This window comes from Chaetodon trifascialis, chromosome 15 (assembly GCF_039877785.1).
Source record: "Chaetodon trifascialis isolate fChaTrf1 chromosome 15, fChaTrf1.hap1, whole genome shotgun sequence".
Lineage (NCBI taxonomy): Eukaryota > Metazoa > Chordata > Actinopteri > Chaetodontiformes > Chaetodontidae > Chaetodon > Chaetodon trifascialis.
This window is the reverse complement of record NC_092070.1, coordinates 15,214,367-15,227,118: the sequence shown is the minus strand read 5'-3', so window position 1 is coordinate 15,227,118 and position 12,752 is coordinate 15,214,367. Positions and strand designations below refer to the sequence as shown.

At 47.0% G+C, this 12,752-nt stretch overlaps 1 protein-coding gene across 2 annotated transcripts in view; it reads left to right on the top strand.

Annotated features, from left to right (window-relative positions):
* Window positions 1-1,877: 1,877 nt before the first annotated feature.
* The window catches only part of pdgfab (platelet-derived growth factor alpha polypeptide b), a 20,734-nt gene continuing 9,859 nt past the window's right edge, over window positions 1,878-12,752 (top strand). The window contains exons 1-4 of one of the 2 annotated variants that reach the window (XM_070981825.1): window positions 1,878-2,518; window positions 3,777-3,873; window positions 8,440-8,574; window positions 9,800-9,990. In XM_070981825.1, coding sequence (XP_070837926.1) covers window positions 2,456-2,518; window positions 3,777-3,873; window positions 8,440-8,574; window positions 9,800-9,990 — 486 coding nt within the window. In that variant the 5' untranslated portion in view covers window positions 1,878-2,455. The remainder of the gene's footprint in view (window positions 2,519-3,776; window positions 3,874-8,439; window positions 8,575-9,799; window positions 9,991-12,752) is intronic. The other variant, XM_070981826.1, reaches the window with a different exon arrangement.

The following is a 12,752-nucleotide window of genomic DNA, read 5'->3' as shown; positions in this document are numbered from 1 at the left end:
AGGTACACAGACCTCAGTTGCCAGTAAACATGTTGCCTAATAGCTCACGCAGAAAAGAAGGAGGGAGAGAGGGATTTCTGCTCCTGTTGTTTTAATTTCTTCTTCTGCCTCTAAAGTGTCAGTGCAATGATTCTTTTCTCCCTCCCCCTTTTCTTTTTATCTTCCTCTCACCACCTCTACCATCTTCTTCAATTTACATGTGCACTTGTGTCTCAAACTCAAGTTTTCTCCATTCATAATCTGGCTTAAAGCGAAACACAAAAGACACATTAAAATAAAGGAGAGAAATAAATCATCAGTCAATCACATTGAAAACAATCACTCTCCCACTGTGTGGCCTGCCCTCGCACCTCTTCCTCTAACTCCCACTTTCCCACCACGATGTGAAGTGTTCACCTCCAAGAAGCATGATTCATGCTTCTTTGTGAGCGTGTGCATCCAGGCAGGGAGGCTGACCCGTGGCATAACCATGACGACACTGTTGCATACCATGAACCTGATGATGATGAACCTGCCTCTCACCGGCCAGTGTTAGTCATTTTGCCATAGCATCACCTACTTTAATGCATACGCTTACTCATGCAGTGTTAATAGGGTAAATTAAAAAAAAAAAATAAAATAAAAAAAAGAAGCTTCAACAGGAGCAATGTGTCACATAAATGGCTTTAGCAGAGAGACATTTATTATAAAATATGAATTTCATAGGTTTATTAAAATAGTTACATTAATTAGTCCACCAGCTGCTGCAGTGCTTTCTCCATGCAGTGTTTCCAGCCACAACGCCCTTAGGCTGGCCTTGCGCTGCTATACGATCCAGTTGAATGGACAAGGTGGAGGGCAGACCACCTGGTTTGCTGACCTATGGTTCCCTGCTGATTGTCACCTCTGGCTGATAATGTGTGTGCACGCTTGTCTGCGTCTCTGCTCTTGTAGGTATGTCTCGTTTATCAGGCCCCCGGGCTCTTCTCCCAGACCTCCCAGCACAGCACCGCTCAGCCTCCAGCTTCCTCACAGCAAGTTAGGACCAGTCTGTTGTTAACCTGCTGTGAAGTAGTTGCTTCCTGTGTCCCAAAATCATGTCCACACGCACAGGTGTTAAATGGTTAAGATGGTACTGGGTCATTGTCACCGTCATATGTCACCATTGCTGACCATTTTTCTTGCTTTATGGCAAATTTGCAAGCATATTTCTTTGTTTCTAATGAGTAGTACATGTCCAGACATAATACATAACTGGGTTGTTTGGCCTTAAACTCAAATGCACAAAGAGCGCCTGTGTTACTGTCTCATCATCGTGAGACATCATGAGTCACCACCCTCGTCACTACCATAACAATCATCATCATTTTTTTTGTCTACATTGTCCAATTTTGCTTACATCCTGATAATCATTAAATGTCTGAGTGATTTCATACACACTGAACTGTTCACTTACAACCACGATCCTGACTGTTAACAGTGAAGAATGACGATTAATCTTCGTGTGCATCCTCATCCTTTTTATCTCAGTTTATCCATAGTTATTGGTCAGTTTTGCGTCCTTTCCAATCAGTGATAATCAATATCGATTACAGCCTGAATCTCTGAATGGGCTCTCTGTTGATGGGCGCGCACACACACACACACACACACACACACACACACACACACACACACACACACACACACACACACACACACACACACACACACACACGCACACACACACACGCGGGCTGAAGGGGGATGGGGACATGCTCTTGAGTCTTAAGTCATCTAACCAGCCAACCAGCTCCCCTCGCTGAATAGATGCACGATCACTGAAACGCGAGGGGAGGCGCAACGGGCACAGAGCTACTGGCGCTCTATATCCAGCGGCTCAGAGGCGCTCTGACTCCATTCACTTCAGAGTCCCACACAGCCAAGGACCTGTGCAGACTGCTGCAAGAGAGGCTCTGGATAGCACGAACGGACAACTTTCCCCCCTTGTGATTTTCTGAGAGGATCTTCTCGTTTGGAATATATTCTTTTAGGACTATTAAACACTATCATAGAAAGAAATAGCCGTGCGTCTAACTTCTGTCTGATTCTAACAGATAAATCAAGAGATATCAGTAAACTTGGCTGAAGTGTGAAGCCTATTTGTTAGTGGGTGAAGGACAAGTGCAATGCGCGTCAGACTTGTCTCTTGGGAATGTCCCACTTGCGCCTGAGGAGCTATGCCGAGCTGCCGCGCAGAGCTTGTTCAAGAGGACGCGGTCAAATGTGAATAAGAGTCAACTTCCAGCGTCTTCAGCGTTTCACAGTCACAAGCAAGTGCTGCACGGAGTCTGACAGAGCCCGCTGAGCCGCTCAGACACCCCGGTTTCTCTCCCCGAGGGGATGGTTGTGGATCCTGCGGGGCCAGGAGCGATTCTGCGGCTCCTACAGAATAGCACATTTTTCTTGTACGGGGTTAAATCTAAATTAAAGGGAGATGAGAGCCGCACTTTGTTCCTTCCTGCTGTGGACGTCGTACCTGCTGCTGGCCACCTCTGAGGTAAAGTTACCAGGACTCCGCACAGCCAGGGAGGGACGGGGCTGGGTCCCTCTGGTTCCATGTCATACTCAGTTGGTGCGGGGTTTTATTCCTGTGAGGGTGCAAAGTTCCCTCAGAGTGCGCATTTCTCCAACACCCTACACCACAACTTGATGCCCTGAGAAAGAAAACTACAGAGCAATAGCTCCAACTGTTGATTTAAAGCCTGTAATTAGGCTAGAAGATAAGATTATGATCACGCAGCGCACATAATTTAAAGCCATTCTTCATGTGAATGAACCTATGACTGATCCAACGTGTCTATTCCAAAAAAATAAAAAGAGGGTTTAGACTAAGAGGCTATTTTAAGAACAGAGTAAGTATGTGAATTCATTTTTCGAGAGTGAACCAAACAGCATATCAGCTCCAGTCACCATGAGGGCCAGTGACTGCGCGCTTTTGAGAACAAACATCGCGTCCGCACTTGGACGCATATCGCAGTTATTTTTGGCTTTTGTGCCAAATGTGTTTGTGGCTTGAGCCAACGCTGGGCAAACGTTTTGGTTGGGCTGAGCGCTTTCATGGGAACCGCTCCGGGCGATATAAATAGCCACTGTTCCTGTAAGGCTGCGCGGTTCGCTCGACTTGAGGCGCTTGCAAGACCGCAACAAGTGCAAAGTGTGGCGAGATGCCGTTCACACGGACAGACGTATTGTTCGAAATTTCATTTAGAAAAGAAACTGTTGAATTCAAGCCGTTTCTGAGCTCACTGGGATATATTTATTAATTTAACACCCAGTTAATACTCAAAGCAGTAATTGTATTAACACAATTTCATTTTTAATGATAGATTTCCCACAATCATTGTCCCGTTTACCACATACAGGCAACGGAAATCATTTTTTAAAAATAGCTATTTAACAGGGAAATGGTGCTTACTCTAGAATTAGCTGGGCGCCGAACTAACCAGAGGATGCTTACAAAAATGTATGATGTATTATCCTCCAGGCCAGCAACTTTGCTCCTTTGCAAGGCAAAACCTACTTAAATTGCATAATTTCTCAAGGGGGTTCGGCACCACCTGCACGCGTGAGGGGAACGTATGGCAATGGTCCAGATCTGCTAGCTGCTGTTGGCACATAGTTGCGAAGTTGATCTTGGTTGTTCAAACCCTGCGCGTTTATTTATACAGACAAACAATTACACGTCTTGCCACTGACCCGACTCATCACTAACCTTCATCTCTTGTTTGATTTCTTTGCCCCTCCGCCCCCTAAAGGAAGTGGAGTTTCCTCAGGAGCTGATAGACAGACTGTCCCACAGTGAAATCCACAGCATCAGCGACCTCCAGCGGCTACTGGACATTGACTCCGTAGGTAAATTCTGCCTCTTGATATTTCTATCTGTAGACCTGGGTAACATTTTAAATCCTGAAGCCCTGGATGTTGATCACACGCGAGGCTGCTATTGTGTCTGTTACAACACACAGCGAAGGGTGGTTCTGAAACAGCTGCACCATGATTACATCAGCAGTATGCCTTTGTTGGCTGGGAAATTATGCTGTACAATGAAATCATCTTCAAAGATAGCCTTCTTGGTAGTCACCTGAATATCACCTGGCATGGGGACTGTCCATGTATTTTTGCCTCAGTGAGACAACATGTGATGGCTTAAGGGTAAAGTCAACTAACTATGGCATAAATTCTTTCAAAGGTCATATCTACAGAAAACGAGTGGGAAACCTTCAGCCCTTGTTGCCCATTAAAATTGCAATATGTTCTTTACCTTTTCAAATAGTACTTGTGTGTAATAATCAATAACAGAAACGACTGATAATATGCTGGATCCACTAGGCAGAAGCTGGGGTTTGCATGACATTTGATGAAATAGCATGTAGAGACTTCGCCAGTCCTGCTGGTTAAGTGGACTGAGTGATCAAACATGAATTCCTGTTGTTTTGGCTCATTCTGCAAATTAGATTCAGCAGGGAATCAGTAAAGTTATGGCTCCTGAGGTGCAGCCCTGGTGTGTGTGATAGCACGGTAGCTGTGATTGATGCATCTACTGTAAACATGTGACAAAGATGGACTTTCACTGGCCAACATTTATTTGTGCATATTCTTTCAGCTGCTGCAATAAATGGACTTTATAGCAACCAGACTGCCACATATGTTGCCCTGTAAAGAGAGACAGGGGCTCGCAGGTCAGACAGGCTTCTTCAGCTTCTGGTTCTTGGAGGTGCTGCTTCTTCTGTGGTGGGGGAACGGTCTGTCTCAGACTGTCTTAGATTAAGTTACAGGGGTGCGCTGGAAGAAGCTGTTTGCCTTCACATGAGCCTCTATTTACACAGGCTCTGGCCATATATCAAATTCAAGGCTCTCCCCTGAAGTTATGTTGATGGAAATAGGTTAATTACTAAATTTGCTTTAACAGGCCAAAGTGATGTAAGTTAGCTCACTGGTCATAGCTCATTAGTAACTTCAAAACTAACATTCAGCAAAGCAACATGGGACAGGGGCTGGTCTTTCACTCAAGTCTCAAGTATTCATCTGTATAACCACCAAGCTGATGGATGTATGAGGACTAATATCCCTGCATCATTAGTGTGTTTAACTTATTATTTCATAATCAAACCAACCTGAGCTCCACACCAGTGATCACTCCACTTTGCGCCAAGCCCAGAATAGATCCCCGGAGTGCCTCTAGCATGACAAGAGGTGTTTATAATTGAATTAACATGTCTTTCTTCAAACAGAGGAATGTTTCGCAGGGTAACAGTAGTAGGCTGATTATTATTACGAGGACATAAATCTGTCTGAGGGCCGGCTTGGCGGCCCAGACCAGCCAGTTAAAAGAGCTTTGACGCCAGCCAGAGGAGTATTTTCAGAGCTTTTGTTGCGGATGGCCGGGACAGTAAAGCTGCCAGTATAGGCCAAACTGTACATGGCATAGCATGTCAGCAAGGGGAGGTAAAAGGAAGGGCTAATATGAGTTGTTTGTTTAAGCCTTTACACACTGGCACCTGGATGGTGCACTGCTGATGCTGTGTTTGATATTGCGTTTGAAGGGTGCAATTATTTAGTTTTTCCATTTTATTGATCTAGACAGATTGTTTTTGTAGTGCTGTTTTACCCCTGTGTAGGGCTTGGTTGTCAGTATCTGAGATCTCCGTCACTGGAGGGATGACTTTGTAATTCAGCCCGGAAGGACGTATCTGTCAGGATGACTGGGAAGGCCTGCAGGGCTTATCTAGCGGCTGTGTGTTTCATTTAGCGCTGCTTTGCTCAGCGCAGGCTTGCATTTGTTTTTGTGTGTCTATGTGCACACGTCCTGCAAGGAAGGTGTCTTCAGCCCTGACTGACAGATGAGATGACCCTGCTGAAGTCTGCAGATGGCTGTCTGGCCCCTGAGGTGCTCCTCTCCTCGCTTTTCCTCTTCTCTATCCCTGTCTCGCTCCTTCGGCGGCCCCCCAGCCTGCCTGCTCTTATCTCTCTCTGTGAAGGACTTTGACAGAGAAGGGAACCTGACTCTTGGCATGGGGCAGAGGTGGAGGAGGATTCTGGAGGTTGTGTTCCTGCCACACTTCACACTGAAAGTTGTGCAATCTGCTTTGTTTCTGACAAGCTGGCAGTGTGTTTACGTCCGGTAGAGTTGGCAGCACTTCCTCTGAACCTGCACTGCCTCAAAAACATAGTTATTGTGCTTCCTACCTGCTTTCACACCCACAGCGGGGACCTTTTGCCCACATGAACCTAAACTAACACTTCAGCCATGGAACTGTTGACAACACAGAAAGAAGGAGGAGAGAGAGAATTATGGAGGCACTTATTACAACAAGTCAACAACATGTTGGCTATTTGTACAAACAGAGGACAAAAGAAAGAGAGGAGGAGGAGTAAAGGGAGGGAGCAGAGGCACTCAGCTAATGGGGGCAGTAATTTGCAAGTCATGAAAGCCTGACTCATGGTGAGAGACTATCTCCTGTCCTCTTGTCTCAGTGTGACGACGCTCCATGCGGGTATTACTTCTCAGCCACCTGGAACCACCAGAGGAGCAAACCCCTCACTGCAGTTCTCCATGGGCCTCCAGCTTTCTCTTCTTATCCCTCCTCTCTTTATTTTTCCCTAATTTTTTCCTGCATCTACCTGCGTGATCACCCTGATTGCCTTCTTTCCCTGTTTCACTTGTTCTTTTCAGTGTAAAGAAAAAACAACAGAAAGGCCTTTTTATTGCACTGAAAATAGGACTCTGCAGTCTATAAAAGACTTCTTTATGTCCTAGCGCCCTTTCTCCTGTCAGCTTTGCCACAAAGTGTCAGGGTGGCCACGGGTGTGATGGCCTCCCTCACTCCCATCCTCCTCTGACAGGGGGAGATGATGCGAGGGATAGGTGTGGTAGAGTGAGGAGGAGAGGTGGCACAGTGGGAGCTCTGTCAGTGACCCGCAGTGTTAAAAGGCTGTTGCCAGCTGTCACAATGAGTCCACCTGACAGTGCTGACAATGTAGGCGTGTGCTTCCAGCTATATGTCATGCACTGGAGTGTATGTGTGTGTCTCTGTATAGTTGATATACTGGCCTGGTAGACTAATAGCTCAGCCCTTTGCTTAACTCCAGGCCTCAGCTGCAGCCAACACTTCCTTTCTGTGGACCTTTGGTTCCGGGTCTGACTGGTTGTCTGACTGCATGACAGGCTAGGAGGAAATTCCCTCCACTCTCACTGAGCGGCCGACCTGCAAAAAGAAGGTATCCAAAAGCAAATAAACAACCAATCCCAGAGGTGGACCATGCATAGGTAGAGGAAATCCCTTCAGATGACTCTGGTCACAGCACAAAGGAGCTGGAGGAGTGGAATGTGTTTGCCCGTGGCTAAGCTCTGTTGTGTCGGTGTACATTGGGTTTTAGCATGTTATGGAGGATAATAGGAGTAGTTTGTGTAGTTGTCAGTCGTGTGTTTATGTTAAGTGCACAGGTGTAGGATTGTATTAGCCTGGCGGGTGGGTGTGCTGTACCTACAGACAGGTTGACCCACCCACTTAGCAAACACTCTCAGACTCTGCTCTTTGGGAAAGGGCAGTATCCTGCGAACAAGCTTTATCGTTTTATTGCTGCACTGGCACTCTTCTGTAATCCACCTCATATTCTGGGTGGAGACCAAAACAAGCAAGCTTTATCAGATGACCATGACTGTGGATAAGCTGAGCTGGCTATATTAGACTGGAGTTTGGGAGCTTTAAGAAGCTACCAATGCAGCATAACAAAACATGTACTTTTCCAAGCCACTGAATGATTGAAAAAGCAAACATTTTCAGGTAAATGAGAGACACGAAACCACTAATTAGGTGAAGGGATAATGGTGGCTGAGTACCACCTGTCAAATGACCACTTTAGCCGCCTGTGTTTCTGTGAAAGCTGGTTGTTTTTGAAGGAGCATGCTGACTCACCTGCGTCTAGATACTTTATTCCTGCTGGGAAAGTTCAGCCAAATGAGTGAGCAAGGCTGACACACAAAGCTTGCAATTACACAGAGGTCTGTGTAAAACGGTGTCTCCTGCCTGTACCCTGTGTACTCTGGACTGTTTACCTCAATTTGTGTCATCATCAGTAGTCGCCCTTGCCCGCCGCCTGCCAGCTAGCACGCTGAAGGAAACCCTAAGCCCTCCAGGGAGTCAAAGCATGTGTTACATACTGCACAAACCAGTAGGAAGTTACCATCTTACTATGGTCGTGTGACTAACCGACACATTGTTTGTTGTGGAAGGGGTATATGATCACATGCAGCCTTCTGGTGAGAGCTAGCAAGCCACTTACCGTAGACATTCAACACAGTTAAAGCTGCAGCGATGGTTAACAGACTCTTGCTTGGTTTATTGGTTGAATAAGCTCTTTATCTTCTCCCTTTTTGTGTGTGACATTATTAATATGGCTGGCTTCTGTTTTGACGAGGTACGGGAAATGATGTCATCGAGGAGCCCAAGCACCACAAGCACCACAATCACCATAAGAACTACTCCCGTCATCCTGGTTACTACAATGACCTGAAGAGCTCGCAGCTCCACAGCCGGCGCAAGAGGAGCATCGGTAAGACTGAATGAACACTGTACACTTCACCGTGCAGCTCAGAGGTTGCATCATGATTACATCTGGCACTATATACAGCACAACTTGGCGCAGCTTATTCTGTGTCATGATGCCCTGAAAATAACCTCGATCTTAAATATGAGTTCCCAGGAGATGAAACCGATCACTTTACACTAATTTCGAACAAAGCTAATAGTTAGTGGCTTTTATACTGCGTTTTTTTGTGGATAAAAGGAACCCTAATGAAGACATCTACCCAGTATTTATGGCAATCAAGGAATCATGAGAAGCGAGACTGGTGTGTGAGGTTGACGAGGACGTCTGACATGAAGCCTTTTAATTGGCCAGAGGCTTGCACATCTAAGACACACGCGTCAGGAGAGAAATATATCCTTGAGCGTGGAAATTCCAGGCATTCAGGGCTCAAGTTGCAGCTCGCCTGGGCTCTAAGTCAGATTTCTTCATAAAACGCCACGCGGTACGATATCTGATCGAGGCGTGGAGAATACCATGTAGTGTGTGTGTGACGGGCTGCGTGTTCTTCACATCTCTCCTAACAGCGCAGTGTTTAAAGCACCGCAGGATAAAGTGGCTGGTCGTATTTCATGTATGTGCGCTGTATCATAAGTGTACGATACAGTATACCGTTTTGGCAGCCGTCCACAAAAGCCCTCAAGTTCTGTACATGATGCACAGATCATCTTTACGACATACTGGTATCTTACTGTAAGCTCTCTGTCACATCTTAAGGTTTGAGTGCCTGTCAGAGCATTAAATCTGAAATGAATGCTTACTGCCTTTCTCTTTTCTCTACGGCCAGCGGGGTCAAAGGCCATTATTAGATTTCCCACTGGCGGACATAAAGGTTTTCTGGCCTAGTCACGCTGCATTAACCCCAGTGAGGCTCTGAACAAAGGCGCAGTCTCTTTCTGTCTCACTGAGTTGATCCCAAAGCTCCTTAGCTGATATGAGATCAGCTTTTTGGATCGCTTGTCTCCTTAACAGCCTTAAAGGAGGTTGGGTGTGATCTGAGGTAAGACGAACAGCTCCCACATCAAGTGAGTCATCAAATAATGAGCAGTGAAGGAATGCGTGAAGCAGCTGGGAGTGAAGAGGACGGATTACAACAATACATCAGCACGCGCAAGCATTTTGGAAAATGTGTCACTGCGCTCTCATGCAGGCCCTTAACTTGACTCCTCCCTCTCCCCTGTCTATCTTCCAGTAGAGGAGGCGGTCCCGGCGGTGTGTAAGACGCGGACGGTGATCTACGAGATCCCCAGGAGCCAGGTGGATCCCACGTCTGCCAACTTCCTGATATGGCCCCCCTGTGTGGAGGTGAAGCGCTGCACGGGCTGCTGCAACACAAGCAACATGCGCTGTCACCCCTCCCGCAAGCACCACCGCACCGTTAAGGTAAGACACACAAACACACTCCCACGCAAAAAATTGCCTGCATGCTTGTTGACTTGCTAAAAAGCATGCCTGCAATAATCACTCTGAATCATCATGGCATTGCAAGCTTAAACACACAATATGTGTATCATAATCACCTCATTTTATTATTGCAACACACCCACGTTCACACACAAATCTCCACCACTTTCCCTCTCACCAGGTAAGTAAATCATATGTGAGGCAAGGTTAACCTGCCTTCCTTCACGCTCCTTTCCTACCTCACTCCCTTTCTCCTCACAGCTCCTCTTCATTTCATTCTACCCCCCTCCTCTGGGCCTCCTTGGCCAGCACCCAGATAGTGGCCACCTTACCTCCGCCACCCCCTCGCCTCTCTCCTTCCATTACAGTCGATCACCACCCTCTCTCCTCATCACTCTATCCCATGTTTGGCGAGAGGCCAGGGTGGCTGTGCCAGGACAGCGGGAGGGAGGAAGAGAAGGAGCGAGAGGACAGGGAGGGAGCGTTGTTGGCACCTCTAGCCAGGACATCTGTTGAAGGGTCGACTAGACAGGGATGCTCCTGCCAAGATATAAGACAGACGGAGAGAGAGAGAGAGAGAGAGAGAGAGAGAGAGAGAGAGAGAGAGAGAGAGAGAGGGAGGAACAGTCTCCTGTACCTTGAGAATGTCTGAGTGTCACCGGCTGCTGCACAGCTATTTCTCCGCTCTCTGTTTGTTTGGCCCTTTGTCTGTTCTGGAAGCAGGGAGCCTGGGGGAGACGAGGTGACAAAGAAAAGGGGGTTGCACTGTTCTCAGAGGCTTGCTGGCATCGATAGCTCGAAAACATGTCCTTCTGTTCAGGATCAGAGGAGACACCGTGGCTGGAGTGGAGCCGTATTTCTGCTGTATTTACACTACAGACTGTTAGCCGGTGCACAGCTCTTTTTTTGGAGGTATGGGAGTTATGTGCTCTGTTCTGTAAGAGTAAGAGACAAGCGGGGGATAAACAGGATAGCCCGGAACACTCGGGCTGTGTTTGTGCTTCTCTGCACTCTGTTGTCTCTTCTCTTTAATCATTGTGATCTTGCCCGGCCATGGGCACTGGAACATTGTTTTCTCTCCTGCTCCTCACGCAGGCTTTTAAAGATGCCGCCTTAATAGAGCAGTGGAGTAATAAAACAAATACCAACCCCGCCTGCCTCAACACTGGCACAGGTCAGGGAGATTTCATCATGGATAAGAAGACTCTCTGACCTCCTCTTTCAGTCTTGGAGTAGGGACAGTAAGGCTGCGCTGACAAGACGGCCATTGTAGGGCACAGGATACTGCATCCAGGGCATGGGGTTTATGGGCAGAAATGCTGACTCATATTGTGGTAAGAGAGTCAAGTTCTGATATACAGCACAACACTGTGTGTCTGTCTGTCTGTCTGTCTGTCTGCATTCAAGCTTGTCTGTCCCTCCGTCAGCCAGACAGTCAGGGTCTATCATCCTCAATAGGAGCTCTGTCTGTGATCACAGCGACAGGGACGTGCAGAGAGACACTGACGACGACGGAAAAGACATTATATGGCTCGATTCAGCTATTCCTGGAATGTCGTGATCCATGCGACTTTGTCCGTGTCCCCCTCATGACACTGTGGACAAAATGAGCATACAGACGGGGAGAGGGACGTTCAGGCGTGGTGGGCAGGGTTTCATTGGGGGCCGTTTTTCCATGCGGTTCCAGCCGCGGGCAAGGGGGGCTGAGAGGCGTTGTATCCCTGGAAAGGTCATCCCGTCAGGGCTCGCTCCGGTCAGGAGACATTCACCACATTGTGTGTAAGAAACATTGTCTCATGCCAAGTTTTTTTTCCTGTCTGTCCTCTCAGCAGTTAGTCTGAATAGGGGTTCAGTTTGTGCTTCTCCCTCCGTTTATTAGAAAGCTAAAAATGTTGCCCGTCTACCCTGGGCCTGACTTGTTTTCCTTCTGCTGGCCAAGGATGGGAAAAGAACACATTCACTGTGTTTCTTTCCATCTCATGCCACTTTGCATTTGTCCAAATGCACCTTTATTTATTTATTCCCCCTCTTCTGTTTCTCTCCCTCTTTCCTTTTTCATGCTACGGACCCAAAAAAAGAGAACGGGTCTGTGCAGGCCCTGTACTGTACAAGCCTGTCCTGTTCAGTGGCGGGGTAATGAAAAAGGCAACTTTAAATAGGATTAGCCTGAGGGAGGAGAAGGAGCAGATCTCAGTCATCTCTTTCTTTTTCCTGCTCTCCCTTTCCCCCTTGTTTCATTCTCTTGAACTGCTTTTGCACTTTGGTCCATCGCTGTCATTGGTATCTTTAAAACTTATTTACATGGTTGTTTTTGTGTTGTCAGCATGCCTCGGCATAGGAAGGCCACAGCAAATGAGAATGGTGTAAAGATAAGAGTCTTGCCAGCTGTTTAGGGATGGTTGAGTATTCATTAAAGGTGCAAAGAGAAACAGAAAGAGAGGCAGAAAGGTTTGGAAAGCAACAAAAGGAGAGAGGCATACAGAATTCCTAATGAGTTTTTATGTATTCAGACTCTATCATCCCAGCATTCCTGTAACTCCTCCCTCACCCCCAGCCCACCTCCTTCTGCACTTTCAATGACACCATATTCTCTCCCCCTATCCCAACATCTTGGCTCTCCCCTGTCTTTTCCATCAAAGTGATTCATCCAGATTTCGTTTCTCTTCTGGTGTTTTATCACAGAAGGCTGGCAGAACATTTTGGCCACTTTGTCAGCGTTTTTGCATCACAGTGTTCTTAGA